This window comes from Anticarsia gemmatalis, chromosome Z, assembly GCF_050436995.1.
Source record: "Anticarsia gemmatalis isolate Benzon Research Colony breed Stoneville strain chromosome Z, ilAntGemm2 primary, whole genome shotgun sequence".
In the NCBI taxonomy this organism is placed as follows: domain Eukaryota; kingdom Metazoa; phylum Arthropoda; class Insecta; order Lepidoptera; family Erebidae; genus Anticarsia; species Anticarsia gemmatalis.
The window spans coordinates 19,527,074-19,549,933 of record NC_134776.1 but is presented as its reverse complement, the minus strand read 5'-3'; the positions used below and the strand labels follow the sequence as shown (position 1 = coordinate 19,549,933).

The 22,860-nt window shown below is 38.0% G+C and overlaps 1 protein-coding gene across 2 annotated transcripts; it reads left to right on the top strand.

The window, feature by feature from the left end:
- The first annotated feature begins 1,320 nt into the window (after positions 1 to 1,320).
- LOC142986413 (uncharacterized) lies at positions 1,321 to 22,551 on the top strand. 2 transcript variants are annotated; one of them, XM_076134902.1, is made up of 14 exons: positions 1,321 to 1,391; positions 6,404 to 6,467; positions 7,834 to 7,987; positions 8,703 to 8,875; positions 9,285 to 9,398; positions 9,706 to 9,906; positions 10,722 to 10,876; positions 11,948 to 12,092; positions 13,769 to 13,920; positions 15,051 to 15,264; positions 15,989 to 16,204; positions 18,098 to 18,262; positions 19,047 to 19,138; positions 19,615 to 22,551. In XM_076134902.1, the coding sequence occupies exons 2-14, from the start codon at positions 6,407 to 6,409 to the stop codon at positions 19,720 to 19,722; spliced, it is 1,950 nt and encodes a 649-aa protein (XP_075991017.1). In that variant the 5' UTR covers positions 1,321 to 1,391; positions 6,404 to 6,406; the 3' UTR covers positions 19,723 to 22,551. The 2 variants fall into 2 exon arrangements, with proteins under 2 accessions (XP_075991017.1, XP_075991016.1); XM_076134901.1 differs by having other exon boundaries at positions 18,095 to 18,262.
- Positions 22,552 to 22,860: the final 309 nt, after the last annotated feature.

Below are 22,860 nucleotides of genomic sequence, written 5' to 3'. Positions count from 1 at the left end.
TAATGAACTCGCGATATGTAGGGGGGCCACCCTTGCAAATATACCCAGTGTTACTTGAACCATCGTAACGTGGAACGCGGGCGTAATCGCGTGTCTATTATCCTGGCCATTGCGTATCATTCGACTAAAAACTGTGCAAGGTAATAACTATCATATATAGTGAGCTGAATACAAGTTTTTATAGTGATTACATTAAGGTTGGTATTTCAATGCACCGTATATGCAGGGTTTAAAAAAAAATGTAAACACCCCAAGCTTTGCGCGTAGGTGGCAGTAGAATATGGACATGGTCTTTTTTGTTTTATATTTAGGCTTTAATTGAATAAAATATTGACATTTATTGGTTTAATCAATGCTTATCCTATATAGATATACCCTGGTGGCCTAAGCTGTTTATATGTGTAAGTAGTTCTTCTATATTTAATGCCAAAGTATAAAATTCATTTAATTAGTTGCATTGAAAATTTGTAAATAATGCTATTTAACTTTGTGTGTCTGAATATAGCAACGAGGTGCTGCGCAGGAGGCAAAATATCGCGACGAGATGTGGGAGAGGATCGCGGGTGGCGAAACAGAAGGAACGACGAAGAACGCGACGCTATGAATAAGACGGCGGACCCATACACACTTACAGGGATTACAGGTGAGAACCATTCCAATATTAGTTACATAAAGTTATAAACTTCTAACGTAAACTAGTTACGTAAGTGATAAGCATTGTAATACGTTTTTTTTTCGCACACGTATTTTTCCCTCTGCCGCAAAATAGTTTAAGCCGCATACCATGCGGGAAAAAGTCGTCCGCGGTTCCGTCATTTGTAAGACGGATTTTGTGTTTGCGCGCGCGACATTTTTCATGATTTTATTTTTGGTTTGAAAATCAGTTGTGGGAAAATCTGTCGAGCGGTCGGCTATATACATTTCTACAAATCAATCTAGCCTTTCTTTCAACTGTGTTTGGAGTCGGCTTCCAGTCTTACCGGACGCAGCTAAAATACCAGTATTATACATGGAGCGACTACCTATCGCATCTCCACAACCCAGTTACCTGGTTTATAACACGATACCCATCGGTAAGACTGGAAGTCAGACTTTCAAGCCTTTGAAAAATGGTAACATCTGTCAACGATCTTTGAATATTCTATGAGTCACAAAGAGCGGTTAACCCTAGAGTCCGAACACTATGACCACTGCCCACTCACGCAGTATTAAAAAAATATATCAGGGGGTATATCCACCCTCACTTTAACATCAACCCCCGCAATACCTGGCACTAAACATAGGTGAAAACTTTATTCTGTATAAAGTTTTCAACGCGACCAGACGCGTTTCAATCAGATACATACAATAAATATATACGTGTTTATATTCCAAGCAGCCGAGGACTCGAGGTGAGAGATGTTTAATTTGATTAAAGTAGAATGTAATTTATTAAAAGTGCTACTCTTTTTTTGGTTAGTAGATTAGTTTGAAAGTATTTTTTTGCGTGGATCTGTTCTTAACTTTGGTAATTTGTTTTGTGGGACATTAGTATTGATAATGCTTACCATGTTATATGATTTTTACCGCAAATTTCATTATTTTGATGACTTTTTTATGATTGTTTAAAAGTATGTAGCATTCTTTGCTTTTTCTGTTCTGCTATGCGAATATATTTGTGTATTACCTATTATCGTCTCTAACGTCCATAGAGGGTATTGTAATATAATTTTGGATACTTTAGTAAAACTGACGTTTGAGTAGTTATATCATAATTGTTTTTTTATTTTAGTTTTATATACGCATTTGTTACCCTTGTTTCGAAAAAGTTTAATTAAAAATGATAAAAGTTCAGAAATGTCCAATGTACATAATGACTAGATGAAGTACTTAAGTTCAACTTTAATATACTTAATCTTTGTTTCTCATACTTACTTTTGAAAACCTTAATTACATCTTGTTTTTTTTATACTCTAAGTCTATGGTCCGGGGTTCCCGTAGTAAGACTGTACTTTTGCGAGATGTAGGGGTTTTAGTTCCGAGTCTGACAAAATGTTAAGTTATGTATAAGATGATACGGACCTATGTTATCTTTATTAAAATGCGTGTTATTTAAATAGCTTAATTTAGAAAATAAATACCGGTTCTACCTTAGGTACAAAGTTTAAATTTGCAAGTTTTTAAAAGTGGTACAAATACCAGTAAAACGATTTTCCAAGTCGGTCACCCGGAAGCAAGTAAGGTAGCGCCTGCTCTTTCGCCGGCTGTCTCTTGAGAGTTACTCTTTGAAAACTCTCTTGCGCAGTTTGCAAAAACTGGTGTATAAAACTGATTATGATTATATGAATTTAAAAGCATCGATTCTAACGCATTCTTTATTATCTTTAATATCCGCTCTGAAAACTTCAACAAAAAACGGGGGCGTTGTACAGTCGTATAGAAATATAGCGACAATTTGAATAGAAGCAATATTTTAGATTATCATTCATTTTGTATTTTTCATGCACTGTGATGGTAATATGATAGAAAAGCATTTAGACTTGTCATATGCAGAGTTTTAGTCATGACTAGCTGATCCGCGCAACTTCGCTTGCGTCACACAGGAGAGAATGGGTCAACATTTTCCCCGTTTTTGAAACATTTTATACTGGTACTCTGCTTCTTTTGGTCATAGCGTGATGATGATATAGAGCCTATAGCCTTCCCCGCTAAATGGGCTATCTAACGCTGAAATAATTTCTCAAATCGGATCAGTAGATCCTGAGATTAGCGCGTTCAAATAAACAAACAAACTGTTCAGCTTTATAATATTACTATAGATTACCATATATTACACCAACAATAATCATCTCTACATATTTCTTCAACAATATTTTCATTATCTTTATCGTTTTAATAAATACTTAAAGTTGAAGTAGACGTTAAATTCAAAACTTCAAACTATGATTGTAGGAAGTGTTCATAACAAGCGCCCTACAGCCATGATCACAATAGACGGCTTCAAGCAAACCTCTTGAAGTTTTTCCTTCTAACTGTACATATCATGTTCATTAAAACGGTGGTCTAACAAATCGGTGCTTTAACTCCGATCACGATTGCTTACAGCACAATACTCGTGTGACTCACCCCGGTACGTTGCGTGCGCGACTGCCACCAACCCCCAGCGTAACTTGACCCTCCCAGCCCTTCCTCCACTGCACTAATTGGATTAAAAACGAGCCAGTCTTTAGCGTCGGGAGGTCTATGCAAACTGGACGGAATATGCATAATAGGGCTGTGCGTTTTGTGTTAATTTTTGTTTATTTCTATGAGTCATGATTGAGTTTTTTTTTTTCGTTTTTATTAAACGTTTGGTATTAGAATGGTGACGACTGTTTTGGGGGTTACAAGTTTATTACTCAATTAGACAAAACCCTATGTAACTGACGGTGAATCTATACTAATATTATAAAGCTGAAGAGTTTGTTTGTTTGATCGCGCTAATTTCAGGAACTACTGGTCCGATTTGAAAAAGTCTTTGAGTGTTAGATAGCCCGTTTATCGAGGAAGGCTATAGGCTAGATATAATCACGCTACCACCAATAGATACCCTGACCAGTAAAAAATGTTACAAAAACGGGGAAAATTATGACCCATTCTCTCTATGTGGCGCAAGCGAATTTGCGCGGGTCAGTTGGTGGGAAAATAAAATGTTAATATTTTTCCGAGTGATCGAACTTTTGAAATCAAATATTCGTGTTAGTCCATTGCTTTTAATAGACAGTGGAAAAATAAATGTATTTTATTTTATAGAGTTGGCAGCGCAGTAAAATTACGTTAAAAGCTTAGCCGATGTTACGTTGTATTTTGATATTTTTATTTAGCCTGTGGCGTGGCTTAATGGAAAGTTGGCGTAATCACAGTGGTACTATCAAATGTTAGTGCAGAGTGCTGGCAATTTTAATCATACAACTGTTTCATAACAGCTTGTACACGGACCATTAGCTGACAAAGTTATCTGCTTTTGATATTTGGCTAGGGAAAAGCTAGGCTAAAGGAAGGCTTTAAATCTAAATACTAGATAACTATCTCAGTTATTATGAAGGTGAAAGTTTGTGAGAATGTTTAGGTGCTTGCTGCTCTTTGACTAGAAACATGTTTTATGAAAGGCTAACAGATAACTATTTTGTTACCTGAAGCCTGAGCCTCAGGTTTGTTTATAGTTAGGAAGATGCTCAAAGCCCATGTACGTAATCCAAATTGTAGTATGTATTTTTGTAGGTTTTTTTATATGTTTTATTTTATGTAATTTCGTCGATAATTTTTTGAAATAAATGACAACTTCTCCTCTCTTCTTAATCCTCCTATATCCAGTTATTTATAGCACATTGTGCGACAATTTTACTTTTACAAGACCCTCAGTTAGGATTCATAGTGGTCAGAATAGGACACTTAGCTTCTTGAATTCCTACATTTATTAGAACACACGACTGTGCCTCAATTTAACTTAAGTAAAGTAACCCCTTCGGCTGTTGACAGGAAAATAAACCACCTGGGTTCGTGAGTAATTTATTAAACACTGATTAGGCCCCGCGGTGCCACTCAAGTTTACTTTCGCTGTCAAGTTGCGTATTTTAAAACCAATTTCTAAAATAAAAAATCAAAGAAATACATTTTTTGTTTGTGTAAATCATTAGTTTCATGCTATGAAAAAGAATTATCAAAATTCGATTGTCTTCTCAGTAGAAAATTATGAATATATGTGATACATGAAAAAGCACGTCGACTTAAGAACTTCCTCAGTTTATTTCGTCGGATAAAAACAAAGTTATCGCCTTCGTACGCGTTGATATCAAAAAAATATTAAGCTCTGTTTCGAGTCTTAAACTACTTTTAAACTTTGCCGTGAAACATACAGACATATAGAATAATGACAGACGTATGTTTCACGGCAAAGTTTAAAAGTAGTTTAAGACTCGAAACAGAGCTTAATATTTTTTTGATATCAACGCGTACGAAGGCGATAACTTTGTTTTTATCCGACGAAATAAACTGAGGAAGTTCTTAAGTCGACGTGCTTTTTCATGTATCACACATACATACTACAATTTGGATTACGTACATGGGCTTTGAGCATCTTCCTAACTATAAACAAACCTGAGGCTCAGGCTTCAGGTAACAAAATAGTTATCTGTTAGCCTTTCATAAAACATGTTTCTAGTCTAGAAGGACTTAAATATTAGTAGTATATTAGTAGTATGTACTTGGTATGGATAAGCAACTGTGTTTCTTGCCCCACCTTATGAAAGAACAGCGAGTGATTCATGCCAGTTGTTAGTATAATTAGACGTTGTTGCGGTACAAGCTTGCCGATGATTTCCTTTTACAGTTCTACACGAACTACTGTGGAGGGAAACTCTTTGTTTCGATGGTAATATAAAGTCTTTGTTGTCGTGATTATTATACGCATTAGCCATCAGAGGCCTCGCTATAATAATCGAAAAGGTCAAAAATTATTGTCACTATTTTATCCGTTATAAAAACATTTTTTAATAAACTTAGTTTTCACGAACCTTAGTTATTTGGCGACTAATGCCGACCCCACGGAAAATTATGTATTAGGTCGGGGAAAAAGTCTTTACGCGTTATAGTATGTATGAACTTGTAATAAAATCTCTTTGGCTTCAAGAATCACAAAAGAGTACACGGTTCACTAGGTTTCTTTCAGTGAGCTCGTGAGGTACCCAAATATCGAGCTTTTTTGCGTTGAGAAAAGATTTTATTACAAGTTCATACATACTATAATGCGAAAAGACTTTTTCCCCCACCTCATATTTTATAAACGAAATTATGTACCCTGTTTTCTCATATGCTCACGATAATTCTATCGGTTTTTTTAGGTGCAATTGTGTAAGGTTATCGATGTCACTTAGCTTCAGATAGTATATGCGAATTTCATATGAATATCCATCAAGTGGGTCACCCCCTCGCGTGTTCGATATCTTTAATGTTCTTTACAATCCTTAGGGAATTGGGAAATTACTTTTTTAGTACACCTTTTAAACTTATAAGGGAAATATATCATACCAATATTACAAGAACAAAAGTATACAAGCATCTTTGTTCGCGATAAATGCAACTAATAAACTATTGAGCGAATTATCATGACGTTTTCACTTCTAGGAATAGTAATTCGATGGGAAGATTTTAGTGAGTTATTCATTGGAGTCTTGGATATTGCATTTATTAGGGCAGAAAAATAACAATGTTTCTCAATAGTAGCTCGAAGTTTGATAACGTATCCGGTAAATGGCAATAGGCTCGCCTCCTATCACATAGGGTTTCCATTGTTAATAGTGAAAAGTGGGTGTATTACACCTCCCTACATAACTGGCCCGTTTTTACGTAAGTATAAATTTGATTAATCAACTTGTGTTTGTTTCAGAAGATGCTGAGCTACTACATCTTGTGCGGCTGCATCATCAGCACAGTTCTGGCAACCAATGCAGGTAAGGAACCACTAACATCTTCTCTCCTTTAATTTACGGAACAAAAATCAGTATTGCCACGTAACCAATGAAGTTCTAGGTTTGAGAACATGCTTAGCCCTAGAAAGATAATCATATTCTGTAGTAGTGAAAAGATACTCATGCGTAAAGTTGATTTACGCTCACTCACGTAGCTCCCAATGACAAGTGAAATGTCCGAAACGCACAGCGATGCTTTCGCGCTATTCAGAAAGATAGAGCGATATACTATCTTTCTATGGTTAATGAATTCTAAGAATCCTAATAGCATATGTATACTTCCTGACAATTCACCTGTTATCTGAAATGCTTAAATTTTGACAACCTTTTACTTTGTATATTGTAAATTTAATATACCATGTAATCTGCCCATCTGCCAGTGTAATCACATGTGCCACGGGGTAAGTTTCCCGGTATAAAAATTATGATACGTGTGAATCCAGGTTGTAAACTATTATACTTATGTAACATTTTATTAAAATCTATTCCTGAATTTATGCGCAAAACAGTACTCAAGATCCATACTATCCCTCCGTACCAACTTTCGCATTAATAATACTACTAGTACAATAGTAAAGTACTTAGTAACTTGACATTGTAACAAGATATCAGGCGTCAAGCTCAATGCACGCATCATCAAAGGGTGACATTAAGCCGATCGCATTGCATAAAAGTTACAAAGTGTGTGTGTACATGGTGTCAATATAATGCTTGTCTATTCACGTGTTTAATCCTATCTGCCCTATTAACATTGTAAATACATAGCAATAGAGAGGCTGAACGAAAAATACTTTATGCATTCAAAATGTACAATGTCCATAACGATGTTAATTTCTTTCTTTATATATTTGCAATGGAAAGTTTTATAGATATTAAAAACGGCCCTGATTTTTTTTTTCTGCCTAATCCGTTTCGTTTCCTTTGCTATCAAAATTACAACAAGAATAAAATACTTGTGAAAAGGAAAACGTCGTGATGAAACCTTGCATGCTTGAGAATTCTCTATAACTTTGGCATAATATAACAATTATAGAAACAATGCAAGGTCCACCTTCGCACTTGCCACAACGTGGTGGACTCAAGGTCTGATCCCTCATTCCGGGTAAAATTAATTCCAGCAGTTATTTAGTAACAAAGCTTAACTTAGCGTAAAAATTGTTTACCACATTTGTTGAGGGCATGCAACAAAAGCTGTCCAACTCGCACTTGGTCAGCGTGGTGGACTCAAGACCTAGAAATTACCTTGTTTAAGAGGAGACCCCTGCCCAGCAGCAGGACAACTTAAAGAAAGTACTTATTTTTATAGTAGGTACACTTTTCAATAACACCAGGCTGTTGGGTATTTCAGAAGTGGTGGTCCTCCGTGCGATCCGTGGTCGAGACGCGTGGCTGCCGTGTGGTCAGGGGAAGGTGTTCCTCGACGGACCTGACTCCTACGTGCTGTGGCTCAAGAACGACCGGGACTTCCTGTACCGGTACCCTAATGAGGAGACCGAGAGGAGGTATTACCAAAACATTTAATTTTAAGGATTAAGGAACCAAAAGAAATAAAGATTGGTGTTAGAATTCATGCCCCCAGGCAAGTGATCGAGGTTTTAATTTGTGTAAACTCTGCAATTTTACATGATATGAAATATAATTATATAATCACATTATTTCAACGGTGAAAGAAAACATTGAGATAAAACCTGACATGTAAAATTGATTTTTAACAAATCTTTATGAAATTCTTATTCCATACAAGTGATTACAATGACCTGGGTTACTTTAAAGTCGTGTGGAGAAGTGATTTAACAAAACGAGTTTTCAAAACTTTTATTAGATTGTCTTCAATAGATGTCCAAAGTTTCGTAACGTGCCTGGTATACGGCAATAGGTTCACTCTCTCATAGAACTAATTGCAAATATCGAAACGTGGGCATCTTTTACACACCACTGCCAATACCTTCGACTATATAATTTTGTTGGTTTAAATGTTAATTTAATTTTTAGTTTTGTTATTTTCTTATTTCTTGTTTATTTTCTTTTAATACCCTGATTATTGTTTGTTTAGTTATTTAAGTATGTCATGTTAGTCAGTAAGAGCGCATTCTCGCCGTTAAACTAATGAGTTTGGCGAGTATAAAATAGTTAATAGATTAAGATAAATTGTAAAAGTACAATAAATAAAATAAAATAAATAAATATGTATTTTAGAGTCTGTATATCTCATTGCAGGTCGTTGAGTCGTGAGCGCATGTTCGGCGCGGCGTGCGAGGGCGCGGCGTGCCACGACGACACGTCGCTGCTGCTGAAGCGCGTGTCGGAGCAGGACGGCGGGCTATACCGCTGCCGCGTGCACTATCAGGCCTCGCCCTCCGTGGATTACGTCATCGATATCAGACTTGTCGGTCAGTTTTACTGCTACTTCTTAAGTTATTGGTGTATTTGCCACCTTAGGGCGCGTTCCCACTATGTCGTGACGACAGATAATCGTGTAGTTTTAAGTGTCGTGGCTTATATGTTCAAATGGAGGTGTTCACATATAGAACGACACGACACTCTAAACAAAAGTTGTACTTAAAGGAAAAATTGAACAGATTTCGTTCTTTCTGAATATGAACCGGGTATAATATATTATCATACAAATCTGATCAGCGCCTCTAGTGGGCTCCGTAGAAATTATTTTGGTAGTACATTTTCAATATCAACCTTTCGATATTTGACAGTACTTGCGCCATGATAGTATTACATCACAACATACTGACGCAGTGGTTTTATAAGTATGTACCTATTTAAACGTATTTTTCTATTCAACAGACTCCCCTGGCATGCCGCGTATATACAATGAAGCGGGCGAGGAGATCAACAAGGGTCACGTGGGACCACTCAGTCTCGGCTCAGACCTTACACTCATCTGTGAAGTGGACGATGGTGAGTAACTAACTACTTACATAATCAGCATGTATGCTTCTGTGTTCATCTATTGCAGATGGTTCAAGTAACTTCGGCTGAGCATAGTTGTTTTAAAGTAACATCCTCGTTCGTGGCTAAAAAATCCTATTTAGGAATTTCAAGCCCAACCGCATTTTTTTGAAATAAAAGAGCCTGAAGCCATGGCGCTTATTGTGCTAAGGTCTGAGAACTCAACTCGTATAGTCCATACCATACTCATAGAGAATAAACTTTCTATAGAAAACCTTGTAATAAAGTTTCTAAATCTAACATTTTCATACTACAGATCAGCCAGACACGTTAGTATACTGGCGTCGCAACGGCATCATAATCGAGCGCGCGCACACGTCCCGGCCGGGCGTGCTGCGCGCCGAGGTGCGCGTGCGCAACGTGACGCGGGCCGAGCTCGACGCGCACTACGAGTGTCTGGCGCAGAACTCTGACGTCACTGAACCTTTGACTGCCAGTGTCGTTGTTAAGATGTATTGTAAGTATACAGTACTATAAGACAGCTGTAGTAGCCCGATTCACTACTAATATAGAGTATCGACAACCGGCTAGCTATCGAAAACAGTTGTATGAAAATCTGAACACCGCTTCTGGCGGATGTCGTAGAAACAATTTTTGCAGTGCATTTTAAATGTCAAACTCTCTATACTCGATGGTTTCGATTAAAGCGAATCGCGCTACTGTTCTTTTTACAAGTAAAATTCGGACAAAGGGGAATTGGGACTCGCAAACCAAGGGTTTTTTGTGTATAAAAACAACAAAAAAACACGTGTTGTGTCACACATACGACGGACAAAAGTCCGTCGTATGTGTGACACAACACGTGTACAGTTTTTGAACTGTGACAAAATCCTTTACCATACGTCACCTGAATAAATACATCAAAGGAATATACATTGCTAACAATGATGTACTTTCGAACAATCTACGCCGTAGCCTATGTTTCCGTAGAGTCTACGTCGTAGCGTATCTTATCGTACCGACTACGTCGTAGCGTATCGTAACATAGTTACTACGTTGAAGATTTAAAGTACATAATAATATATTATATACTAGCTTTTACCCTCGATTTCGTCCGCTACCTGAATTTTCCCATGGGAATGCGTCATTTTCCCGGGGTAAAAGTAGTCTATATCCTTTCTCGGGTATCGAAATATCTCCATACCAAATTTCATGCAAATTGGTTCACTCGTTTAGGCGTGATTGAGTAACAGACAGACAGACAGACAAAGTTACTTTGCATTTATTACTTTAGTATGGCTTAAAGTATGGCTTATTGTATCATGTTTCCAGTGGCACCACTAAGCGTGGAGATCCGTCTGAACAACAACTTCGACTTCGAGGCGGGTCAGCCGCGCATGGTGGACTGCGTGGTGGTGGGTTGCATGCCGCCCCCCTCCATCACCTGGCATCTAGGAGACACCATGCTCAGGTCCAATGTGCATAAGGTAAGTGATGATTACTATTCAGGTTAAATTACAACGTATCTTCACCTTAATTCTTGTAAAAAATATTAATTTCACAGGAAATTATAGTAAATCCAAAATTGCATAGTTATTTTTTCCTGCATTAAAAGTGAATCTGTGATTCGACTGTTATTTTCTATAGCTTGCTACTTACTTGGTACTTACATAGTACTATGAAAAAAAAAAGGCTATATTACCAAACAAGTTTTGATTTCTCGATATCTTTAAAACTACTCGACAGATTTGGATCAAATGTAGGAGGTTTTTTCATATAAAAATAGTTACCGAAAAGGGTTCACCTAATAAATAGGTATAAAATGATAAACGTCAACCTCCTTCCTTTTTTAAGGCAGTTCGAAGTAGAAAGGTAATATAAACAAAGTGTGCTATACTTCCGAGCCAAGCCACGTTTGGCAATGTGCCCGGTATATGGCGATTGGCTTACCTCTTATTATATGAGGCAATTTCTTGGTTTTGCGCCAAGTGGGGCGTATTTTATTTAACTCCACCTATACCTACAGAAAAATACTGAAAGAATATTGTAAAAAAAAACTATTATGAAATTATTGCCTAATGATGTCTTAAAACTTAGTAAAGAGTCTTGAATGTAAGGTTTGCGACTGACGGTAGTAAACAAAATTTGCAATTTAGAACACCCATATGCTTATGAAGCTGATAATGACTTGTTTGGTACAGTTACTTTTCTTAAGGAATATCCAGAATCATTAAGCACTAGAGGCTGCCCGCGACTTCGTCCGTGTGGAAACCCCTCTTGTAAATCCCGATCCCTCGGGAATTCCAGGGTAAAAAGCCTGTGTTATTCTGGTTCTTCAGCTACCTATATACCAAATTTCATCGTAATCTGTTAAGAAGTATTTGCGTGAAAGAGTAAGAAACATCCATACCTACTTACAAACTTTCGCATTTATTTATAATTTTAGTAGGATAACCTAGGATAAATCGTGCATTCCAAAGCTCTCTCTCTTCTATAAAGTGGTCGTCATAGTAACAGTACTTAACTCACGTTAATAATCTTAAAATATATAATTACAGGAACGCCACGATGGTAACTACACGTTGTCATCTCTGACCCTGGCGCCGTCGCTGCGGGACAGCAAGCACGAGCTCGTGTGCCGCGCTCACAACTCTCACATGCCCACTGCGGTGTTCGAGGACAGAGTCACTCTCAATGTTGGCTGTGAGTACTGCAATAGGGTAGTTTAATGGCTACTATGTACAACGCAAAGTTGTCACTACCATGTGTATAATTGCATAATACTAGGAACGAAGTGACGCTGGCAAGCCGAGAAACCCGCCGGCGCTCCCAGTTATGCCCGGCGGCCGCCGGCACTGTGTGTAGGAGCCCTAATACCAATTAAATAAGTCATTCTTTATAGGAATGTCGAAAACACATTTTTATAGAAATATGACACGTAGTGACGTCACAAGTTCGTATTTTCGTTGGGATTAAATGAATGCCTAAAATAAAGCTTCTGTATTTCAGAAAAATGAAAGCATTTTGGATGTAACTTTTAGGATAACTAACAAATTTTTGTTCATCCAGTCCAGCACTCTCACCACTTTATGTTCAAATCATTCTTGTGCTGTGGACTTTCAAGGTTGATCAATACAATTCTGACCCTTTGTAAATTCACCTTGAATTATTTTGATTCAAAGCTCCCCTTTGACCTTGATCTTCGCCCCTGTCAAATGCTGTGAAGCAGATGTGATGTAAATAATAATCTCAGGTAAAAATGTTATACTCGTCAACGGAAAATTTATTCGATCGTTGATATCCATATTCTGAAAGAGTGTCTTAGGCATTTCCATTCCGCTGTAATCTAGAAAAACAAACACAACTTCAGAAGAATAGAAGTAGCGTATATTAGCACTCACAAAAACAGTAGTAGTTTCCGATTTCCAAGGTAATACTCCTCACACACACACACACACTCGCATATCCCTAGGGGTCCCCGAACCACAGGATAATAAACACTGTTCTATGAAACAGGAATCTCGTGGCAGTATGAAGTAATTAATAGTGGAAACTCTTCCCGTATAAATTCCGATCCCTCGGGAGCTCCGGGATAAGCCTATGTGTTATTCTGGGTCTTCAGCTACCTACATACCAAATTTCATTGTAATCGGTTCAGTAGTATTTGCGTGAAAGAGTAACAAACATCCATACATACATACATTCTCACAAAGTTTCGTATTTATAATATTAGTAGGATGTTCTTACTTTTTTTTTGTCAAAACATTGTTCCGACTATCGATCAAAACATCCCTCTGGCCGAGACCCTTCGTAAATATGACCTTGAATTGTTTTGATTCATAGCTCCCCTCGTGACCTTGATTCACCCCTGTAACAGATGCTGTGAAGCGGATGTAATAAATAATCGATGGCTGTGAGCTGTAATTTAAATATTTGCATAGGAGTTTGATGTATTAAGCAACCGGTTACCTGTGCATGGGTTATTTCGAAGACGTTCGGCTGGAATAGATTTGTTACTAAATTATGGTGACTTATTAAGGTAATTTATCTGTAAACACTAGAGCCATGGGTATGTAATCTAAGGTTGGAGTCATTGAATTTATTGGTTATCGTGGCGGCTGCACTAACACGTACACTTGAGATGATGTTTCATTTTTAGGTTTGAACTGTATAACGGACAGACCAATAGAAAAAAAACAGTAGAAAACATTTTAAATTAATTAACCTGATGAGCGAATGTCGTTCTTCCTCATCTCTCCTGCTACGACTAAAATCCACGTAAACGAAATTGCAGGCAACTGCTGATAGTTACCAATAAGAACAAAAAAACTGATCACATTGTTGAATTTCAGTCACGATTTAATAACATCACATTCCAGATCGTCCAATTTGCCTGACGAATCGCGAGGAGACGATCGGCGCCGTGACGCGGGAGGCCGAGACGGTGACGTGCGTGGTGGAGGCCACGCCTGAACCGCTGCAGTTCAGCTGGACCTTCGCCGACTCCAAGACTCTGTACACCAGCGTAACGGTGAGTTACAATACAGATACTCTACGTGTTCTGTTCTTTAAGCTTGTCTTCCTGCTATGCTGATACGGTTGCGTATTACATAGAAAATCAGGTGCAGTGTCACATAAAACATCGTGTATATACGTACGAGACCAATGTTTGCATCGGGATAGGGGCACCCGTAGAGGAAAGTCAATTATAATTGGACTGCGTAGTGCTCTTATATCTGTAGCTGACAAAAGAAATTGTATAACTTTTAAACTCTCGCGTTGCATGTTTTATGTATAATAGAATACGGGATATAACGCGAACACGCATTTTACCTTAAAATGCCTAACGTTTTAGCGCAGGTTGACAGGCCGTAGTCGCAGGCTGACTCAGCCTGTGACTACGGCGTGTCGTTTTAAGGTAAAATGCGTGTTCGCGTTAATTCCCGTATTCTTTTATACATTAGAAATTGTATAAGATTGAAAGAATTGTCTTTTGTCTTATGAAGTTCTATGAAAGCTATTAATTCCCGATTAACAGAATTTCTTAAAAAGTATCTGCAATCTGTAAACGCGGTCCAAATTGCGAGTAACGGATATATTCTTTAAACATCACCCTTTTCTACCTATTTAGAACTTTACATTCAAAACATCCCGGTTTTTTGTTAAAACTTATACGCGTTCAAGGTCGATCCTTACAACCCCGACCCTTCACAAATGTTACCTTGGATTATTTCGATTGATATCTCCCCTTTTGAACTTGACCTCGGTTCAGTACCGGTTACTGTGAAACAGATGTACTTTAAAATTACGATCTTGACAATGTGTTATGGCGAAGGTAATTTTTTTTATTGTTTCTAATAATAAATTTGGTACACAGATTTGTAGCTAGTATTAAAACAATGGATATTTTTTCTTTCAGTTTTTTTCGAAAGGATATCAATTTTCCAACAATGACACTAACATATACATACATATAATAATATGTATGAGCATATAGCAGAGGTGTATAGAAAATCGTCCACATTTCGCCATAAGCAATGTCAGTCCCATGTAATAGGTAACTGTATCGCCGTGTATCTCACACGTTTCCAAACTCTACGCGTTAATTGACAGCTGTTTTTCCAACAAAAAACTAACAGCACTTTTTATTTGTTCTTGCAGAAGGTGCCTGGTCATCATCACCGGTACTCCTCAACCTTAACTTGGTTATCTCGTGACGGCGACATCGGTCTCCTGCTGTGTCGCGCGACCAACGCGTTCGGCGAACAGAAGAGACCGTGCACGTACACAATATCGAGGGGAGGACCTCCTCTCCCTCCTGACTGCGTCGTGTTGAGGTCTTATCCTAGCTCTCTGAGAGTTCAGTGTAAGAAAGGTTGGTAGTTGTTTTGTTGACTCTTTATTGATTTATGAACGGTTTTTGTACATGGGAATCCAGTTTAGTTCTTTGTTATAATTTTTATTGTGTGCATTAAAATCTTCTTCTTCTTCTTCTTATCGTATGGTTAGTGGTCAACCTAGGGTCAAAATTGTTCAGGCCGCCCGAAGGCCTTTGACGTGGCCTAACGACTGTTATCTTAATTGACAAAAACCGGGACCGACTTTTTACGTGCCCTCCGAAGCACGGAGACGCCCAGTTCAAATACCACTATGCGGTCACCCATCTATGAAATGACCGCGCCAACGGTTGCTTAACCCACAGATCGTTTACCGACCGGTGAGCGCAACTGGCTATGGGCGCCTTATTAAAATGAAAATTATTTATTTATTCTTTGGCTAACCTATTTCAGCCAAGTAGGGGCTGACTTTTGAAACAATGTAACCTATGTAACCCACATTTTCAAGTTATTTTCTACAAGTAATGTTTTAAAAATATCAGTTTAGCTTACATTATTAGCAACTGATTTCTGCGAGCTATGAAAGCGTAACAGACAGAAAGGCAGAAGTGGTTTGTTTCCGGACTATGATTTTGATATGTCATAAGTTTTTTTTTGAGCAAACCCATTATAAACAATACAATCGAACTGAAGAGGCAAGCTTAATTAAATATTTATGTGATTTGTGTATCTTACTAACTATTCTTCATAATATTTTACTAGCCTGGGACGGTGGACGTCCTCAAACAGTTCACCTCGAGATCCTGGACGAGGAAGGCACTCCTCTCCACAACGTGTCAGATGCAGCTGGTCATTTCCACCTGGCTGACGTGGAGGAGCAGCGCAACCTCACCGCCGTGGTGTACTGCAGCAGCGCGAGGGGCAGGAGCGAGCCCAAGGTCTTGCATCTTCAGACCATGAAGCCGCTCACTGCTTCAGGTAACTGGTTCCTTGCATTGAACTGATTGATGTGGAGGAATAGTGCAACCTTACTGTCGTGGTGTATTGTAGTAGCGCGAGGGGCAAGAGTGAGTCTAAGCTTTTGCATTTGCAGATCATGAAGTTGTTCATTGCTTCAGGTAATTGGTTCCTCACTGCTAACTGAGTGATGAGGAGGAATAGTGCAATCTTACCGTTATTGTGTGTAGCTTTAGGTAATTGGTTTATTTTTCATAGCTAGTTTCGTAGACGTGAAAAGGATAAAATTTAATTTAATTACAAGAGCGATCATGATGCATATTACTATATATATGCTATTTGTGTTTTATTGTGATTGCCTCGGACCGTCGAGGCGAGCGCACGTATTGTCTCTCGCCGCGCCGCGCCGCCCGGACTCCACTTACTCGCGCACGGTCACTGCCGCGGTGTCCGCGGTGACGTCTGTATTCGACGCCACCGTGTACACCGAGGCCGCCCGTGTGCGAGCCTGTGCTTCCCGGCCTTCCATAAGGATTTATATTCGCCGTTGGGGTCGCGGCCACTTCCGAAAGTTAGACCACCACCACCATCGTCATGGACCCGGACCGGGAGGAGGTCCGCGAGCCTGCACCGGCTGCGCAGTGCAGCCCAACTCCCGAGACCGTCAGCCCGGGGTCTTCCCGCGGGACGCCGGAGGAGCCCACGCGCCCTACGTCGCCGCGTGCGAACCCCGAGACGGTCGCGCCTCGTGCGAACCCCGCGGCCGGCCCGCGTGGCCGAGCGTCGACGCGCTCTCGCGCGGCCTCCAGGCCTGCGCCCCCGCGCGCGTCCGCCGCCCAACGTGACCACAAGGTCCCCCCGCGCCTCGCCGCCCTCCGCAGCAGGCGCTCCCTCGCAAGAGACGGCATTCTTAACAACGGAGCAATTCTTTCCCCACTATAAATTCATAAATCAAAATAATTTATTCATATAGGTCAAATGCTAACACTTATACTACCATCGTAAATCTAAACACAGTAACTTCAAAATATGCGTTTTGAGAAAAACGCGGTTGAAGTTTAATGGTTAATTTTTGCTCTCATGAAGATACTAATTATTGTATATTATTTCATGCAACTTTTAATGTGTAAAGTTAATAGTAATAAAGTAGTATATAGTTAAACCTTCGCGGTCTCCTGATTCCAAAGAACTCAACAAACTATAAACACAGTAACTGTGTTTACATTTACAACGACAGTTTAATAGTCAATGATACAGAGAGTGAATTTACCGCCAATTCGGTAAGGCCAATGAGAAGAGCTGCCAAGAAACTCCAGGCCACTCTTTTTAATCGTCAAATAATTTTAACAATATTTCTATTAAGTATAAATCATTGATAATGTAAGGAGCTGCTACCAACACTACCGAACACACATAGATCATAATATAAGTAAATTAAATCAATATAGAAGTGCTATTAAGCAACATAACAAGTGTATTGGAAGCACGATCCTAACCCGCAAGAAACATGAACCAATTAAAGTCTCCTCCCCAACTGACACATTGAACCTTCTATAGGGCAACCATAGGTCTCACCCGACACAGAAACGACCGCCAGGAGGAATAAAACTCGGACCCCCAAACCCTACCACCAAGGCCTAAGGCATTTTTATCTACAAAAAGAAATCCCTCCAAACCTAAATAGCCACACCTAAGTTTAAGAACAACAAAAACAAACTACTACTAACTACTTGTACAATCCACAAATATTTTTTTCTAATATCATTGTATTGTTTATATGTTTGTCAAAATAACCACGACACAGAAACAATTCTAAGTGCAGGAGTTGTTTTCCCTTGCGTAGCATTGTAATAATAACTATTATACAATTCTAATAATTACAGCAAAACTAAAAATAACGTTATTTCCCAGCAGTAACGGAGAATGCGCCCACCCGTACTTGGACACGGTGGCTGGAGGCAGGCGCCGGTGCAGTCGCCGTGGCAGTCGCTCTCACCGCCACTGTGCTGTGTGTGCGAGCGTTGAAGACCCGCCGCGACCACAACGAACACAACCCTGATCTGGTACCACGGTCTGATGGTGAGCAACCTATACTATATGGCCACTTAAGTTCCCAGGAGCATCCAAGAGTATTAGGTGGTTGAAATATCCCCAAGATACAGGCCTAGCCTAGTTTGGGACCTATTGTTAATTCCATGTAACTTTGTACTTTTCTGGAAATAAACTTTTTATCTAATAGCCATTATGTAGTTCTAGTTTCTTCCCGCGTAAAATCATTTCCCGGGAACAAAATAACTGTTATTCGGGGTTTAAACTGTCTGTGTGCTAAAATTTCATAAAAAAACCATTCAGTACTTTTTTCGTGAAAAAAGTACAAGTACAAACATACTTACCAATCGTCCTCACAAACTTTTATAATAGGTAAGATCCTGCATTTTTAATAAAGTTATGGTGACCAAAAGAATATGTACATGAACGTAGTAAATGTCCATAACTGTCATAGTTATCAACTGAGATACACAAAATCTAAAATGGAAACAATTGCAAGACAATTGTTAATAATAATTAGAACTTTGCATCCATTTGAAAAATCGCATTTATTTTAAAGTAAAATAATCTTAATTAAATAGTTTGTTGAATTTGAAGTTGAACTAATTAGCTTGATGCAGTTCATTCTAGACACTCTTTAGACTGTTCAGAGGTAATCCAACTTTATATCTTACAAAAATCATTTTATAATAAAATTTCAAATATATTTCTAGTACTGCGTTGACTACCCGCAAACATCTTTATTATCACTATGTCTTTAACCCCTCATTGTACGAGTTCAGTATCTGACTTGTAAAATTTTCACTAATTTCAGGATCATTCCACCGCGAGCCGGACTTCACCCGTGAAGAGCGAGTGCTTGGAACAACAAACATCACTGTCAATCAACTAGCATCATGTCAAAATGTAAATCATATATTAAGTTATATTATATTTCACAAAATAATGAGGATCCACATAATTAGGAGTTTGGTAATATACTGAAGTATATTATAGTAATAGGCTCGCCGCCTGTTACATGGGACTAACATTGTTAATTGTGAAATGAGGAAGTATTTCATACGCCACTGTCTAGGTTTTCGGGTATAGTAATCTGGGTTATCGGAAGGTACCATATAGAAATTTGCCCAGCATGGGAATCAAACCTCGTACTTAGCAGTTGCATACACTACCAATCTACGACATTAATGTATTTAAATAATAAATATCATTGGACAAATAACACACGGTCCAAACTAAGCAGAGCTTGTACTATGGTAATCAAATAACTGATAAACATACTTATATACTTCTAAATACATACATATATAGATAGATACATCAAATATATTATTATTATTTACATCAAATAAGCTTATATAACATTTTCTATTAATTTCCAGCAATACTCGTCGTCTCCTCTACCGTCGTGCCGCGTGATGGTCGGCTGCGGCGCTCACTCCCCTCCACAGGACACGTGCCCAGCCAGCCAACATTCTTACTACGTCTAGCTCATAACAAACACTAATATAGTAATATAAAATAATATTTAAAACCGGTTTTTCATGTATTTGTACACTGAAGTCTTAAATCTGTGCGTTTGGTATCGTATTAATACCGTTGTATCAATCTATATTAATACTAGCTGACACGGCAAACGTATGCCATATAAATTTAAAAAGAAAAATAGTGTCACTTAGAGGCATGAAAAAAAGATTCTCAGACCTACTGAATATGCTCACAAAATTTCATGAGAATTGGTCGAGCCGTTTCGGAGGAGTACGGTAACTAACATTGTGACATGAAAATTTTATAAATAAGATAATGTCTGTCTTACTAATAAATGTCGTGGAAACAAACAATTAAAATTTATAATAAAATCAACCTTACATTTTAACTTTACATGCACTCACGCAATGTGGATACCAAACGTTTAATATATAAAATGAAATAACCTACCAAGTTTCTCAATCTGTTTTATAAAGAACTAATTTGAGATCATTCACTATTAAACAACGCTAGAACTAGAGTGATTTGAATCACAGAAGCTGTTTCTGAGAAAAGTTAAGAAATACGCGGGCTACATATTCCATAGATGGGTGACCACACCGTGGTATTTGAACTGACCATATCCGTGCTTGAACGGTCTGAAAGAATCATAATATTTCTGTGCTTTTAAAAATCTTATTCTGGTTTCAGCATCGTCATTTAGATTTTAACTCACAATTTTTAAAATATCAAACTAGCCATATCTGTAAATACATAATCATATTTTAAATAATTTAATAACTTTGTATAATAATTTAAATAAGGCCACATTCGCATGAGCGCTAAAGAAGCCTAATGGCTGCGTTTAATACTGCCAGCGTCAGAAATGTCAAATTCTCTAAGGCATTTTATAATGAGTATAATAAAAAGTCTAATGCGTTCACTCTTTAAGTAATTTTAAAACCACTGCATATTTTTTATTGACAGATAGCAATAAATAATTAAATTCTAGGTATACACTAATGAAAAACACATTCTCGAAAACATTATTATCAATTTATATAGTATAATTACTATGGCATATAAAATTTTAAGTCATTTTACAACCTGGCTGCTTATTGATAGTAGCAATAATACAATAGATCTTTACAAAAAGTACTATTGAAAATGTGACTGTATATATTTTGATGCTTCTCGTACAGAATGCAAATCGCTCTAACGAATAGGGCCTTATTCTATATTTTAAGGCTTTTACTCAATGTTTTGTAATTACGGGTGCTTAAAACATACTGCTTAGATAATACATTTAACCTTTGAACAGTCAAATTAAATAGTTATGATACAGTTAACTTTCCAAATCTTTTTATAATCCCATCGGTCTAAATGATCTATGCGTATCACGTATCTCAATTGACAACTAGTGTACGACAAATTGATGGTCACTATTCAGTACATTACTACTTTAACGTATAAATGGTATATACGTAACGTAAATATTCCCAGTTGTCCTCTCAAGTACTGTCCATCGGGATGACAAATGGGAATAAAAGTAGGAAGAAAATTCCCAATTGTCACCCCGGAGTGACAGCATAGAGTGGACAACTGGGAATATACACTGTCATGTTGGACTTGATACAAATATATTCGGTTCGGCATTAATCGACCTAGCCGGGTGGCAAAACCAAATATTTGTAGATGAACTCGATCTGCAGGAGCCTAACTATACTAAGGCCGTTACAAACGTGCGAACTACGTCTTAATCAGAAGAATCATAGAAATGTGATAATGTGTAGCGAGCAAGAGACTCCGATAAAATGACATGGCTTATCCCCGGTTTCTGAGGTATATTTAGCGTTAGTCTATCTATTCAAAATAACGCTATTGAATAGATAAGCTACCGCTAAATGTATCTCAGAAACCGGAGGTTAGAGCGCACGTTTGAAATGGCCTGAGTATAGTGATTAACCATACCTTATATACTGCCCTTGTTCGCAACTCGTGACAAGGAGACGACGCTTGGCAGTATCAATGTAATACTCAAGGAGGGTTGGTGGGAGACAGGCGGGAGATCGTAAAAACATCAGCCCTTGACAAAATGTTTTTGTGAAAGAGAACATGCAATGCCGACTCGTCGTAACGTAGTATAAGAACAATACTAAAAGGACTTAATGTCTTTTAGGATTTGACTTTCAATATACAAGAAATTATTTCAACAAATCATTTTTTGTAGCGTAAGTTTTAAAATAATTCTACATTTTATGATCAAAGTGAATATCTAAATAACTTCGAATTACTAAAGTTACAGTTTCACATCTATCTTGTTCTAACGTTAATTTATTCAAAACGGGGTCGCGTTGCGCGAACTCTACCAATGGGATTAGCCGTGGTTATCGCCGTTATGTTATAGCAATCCGATTGGGCGGGTTTTTGTCTCTTGGCAACGCCTTCTACTTAACACAATTCTGTTGAAATCGCAACCTTAGGCTGTGTTCTCAAATACCTTATAATACACGCGAGTAAAAATCAACGTGTTTTCTAAAACTCACAAGTTGAAAGTGCCCATCGTAAAGTTTCTCTCGATCAAGCCAATTTTCAGAGTAAAAAACCAATTAAAGTTCTTAATTACAGAAAATATATACCTCATAATGAAGAGAAAACCACACCTTACGTAGATCGGCTTGATCGAGTTGACCTACGGGCGTGAGTATGAAGCAATCGTGACATATATCTGTCAACCTTAATAAATATTGATTATTTTAACCTACGTTCCGTTAAGATTGCCATATCACTATGTATTTAGATATAAGTTCAGCTATTTCGTAACAATTATTGTTGTATACTAATTTATTATAAAGGACTGATAAAATTTGTAAGTAATTAATAAAATATCCTTCTTTTTGTGTTATTGTTTTATTCTAACAGCTAACCCGACATTTACTGCAATACTCATTTAATAAACATAGTAGTGTAAAGCCTAAAGTGAAAGAAAGACCATATTTTTAACCGCTAGTTTGTATTTCACCTAAATTAAACGCGTGTCAGCCAGTATCCGATGCTTCTTGAATCTACTTAAATGGACACAATGTTCAAGGGCTTGGCTTTACTTGGTATTACCTCCAAAATTGATAGATTTGCTGCCGGAGACTGAAGTTTCGAGTTCG

Excerpts from the sequence above, each read along its gene's own strand:
- LOC142986413 (XM_076134901.1), top strand. The coding sequence starts at position 6,407 with ATGCTGAGCTACTACATCTTGTGCGGCTGCATCATCAGCACAGTTCTG. Across the intron at positions 13,921-15,050 it reads CTCTGTACACCAGCGTAACG|AAGGTGCCTGGTCATCATCA; the intron begins GTGAGTTACAAT and ends TTGTTCTTGCAG. Across the intron at positions 15,265-15,988 it reads GAGAGTTCAGTGTAAGAAAG|CCTGGGACGGTGGACGTCCT; the intron begins GTTGGTAGTTGT and ends ATATTTTACTAG.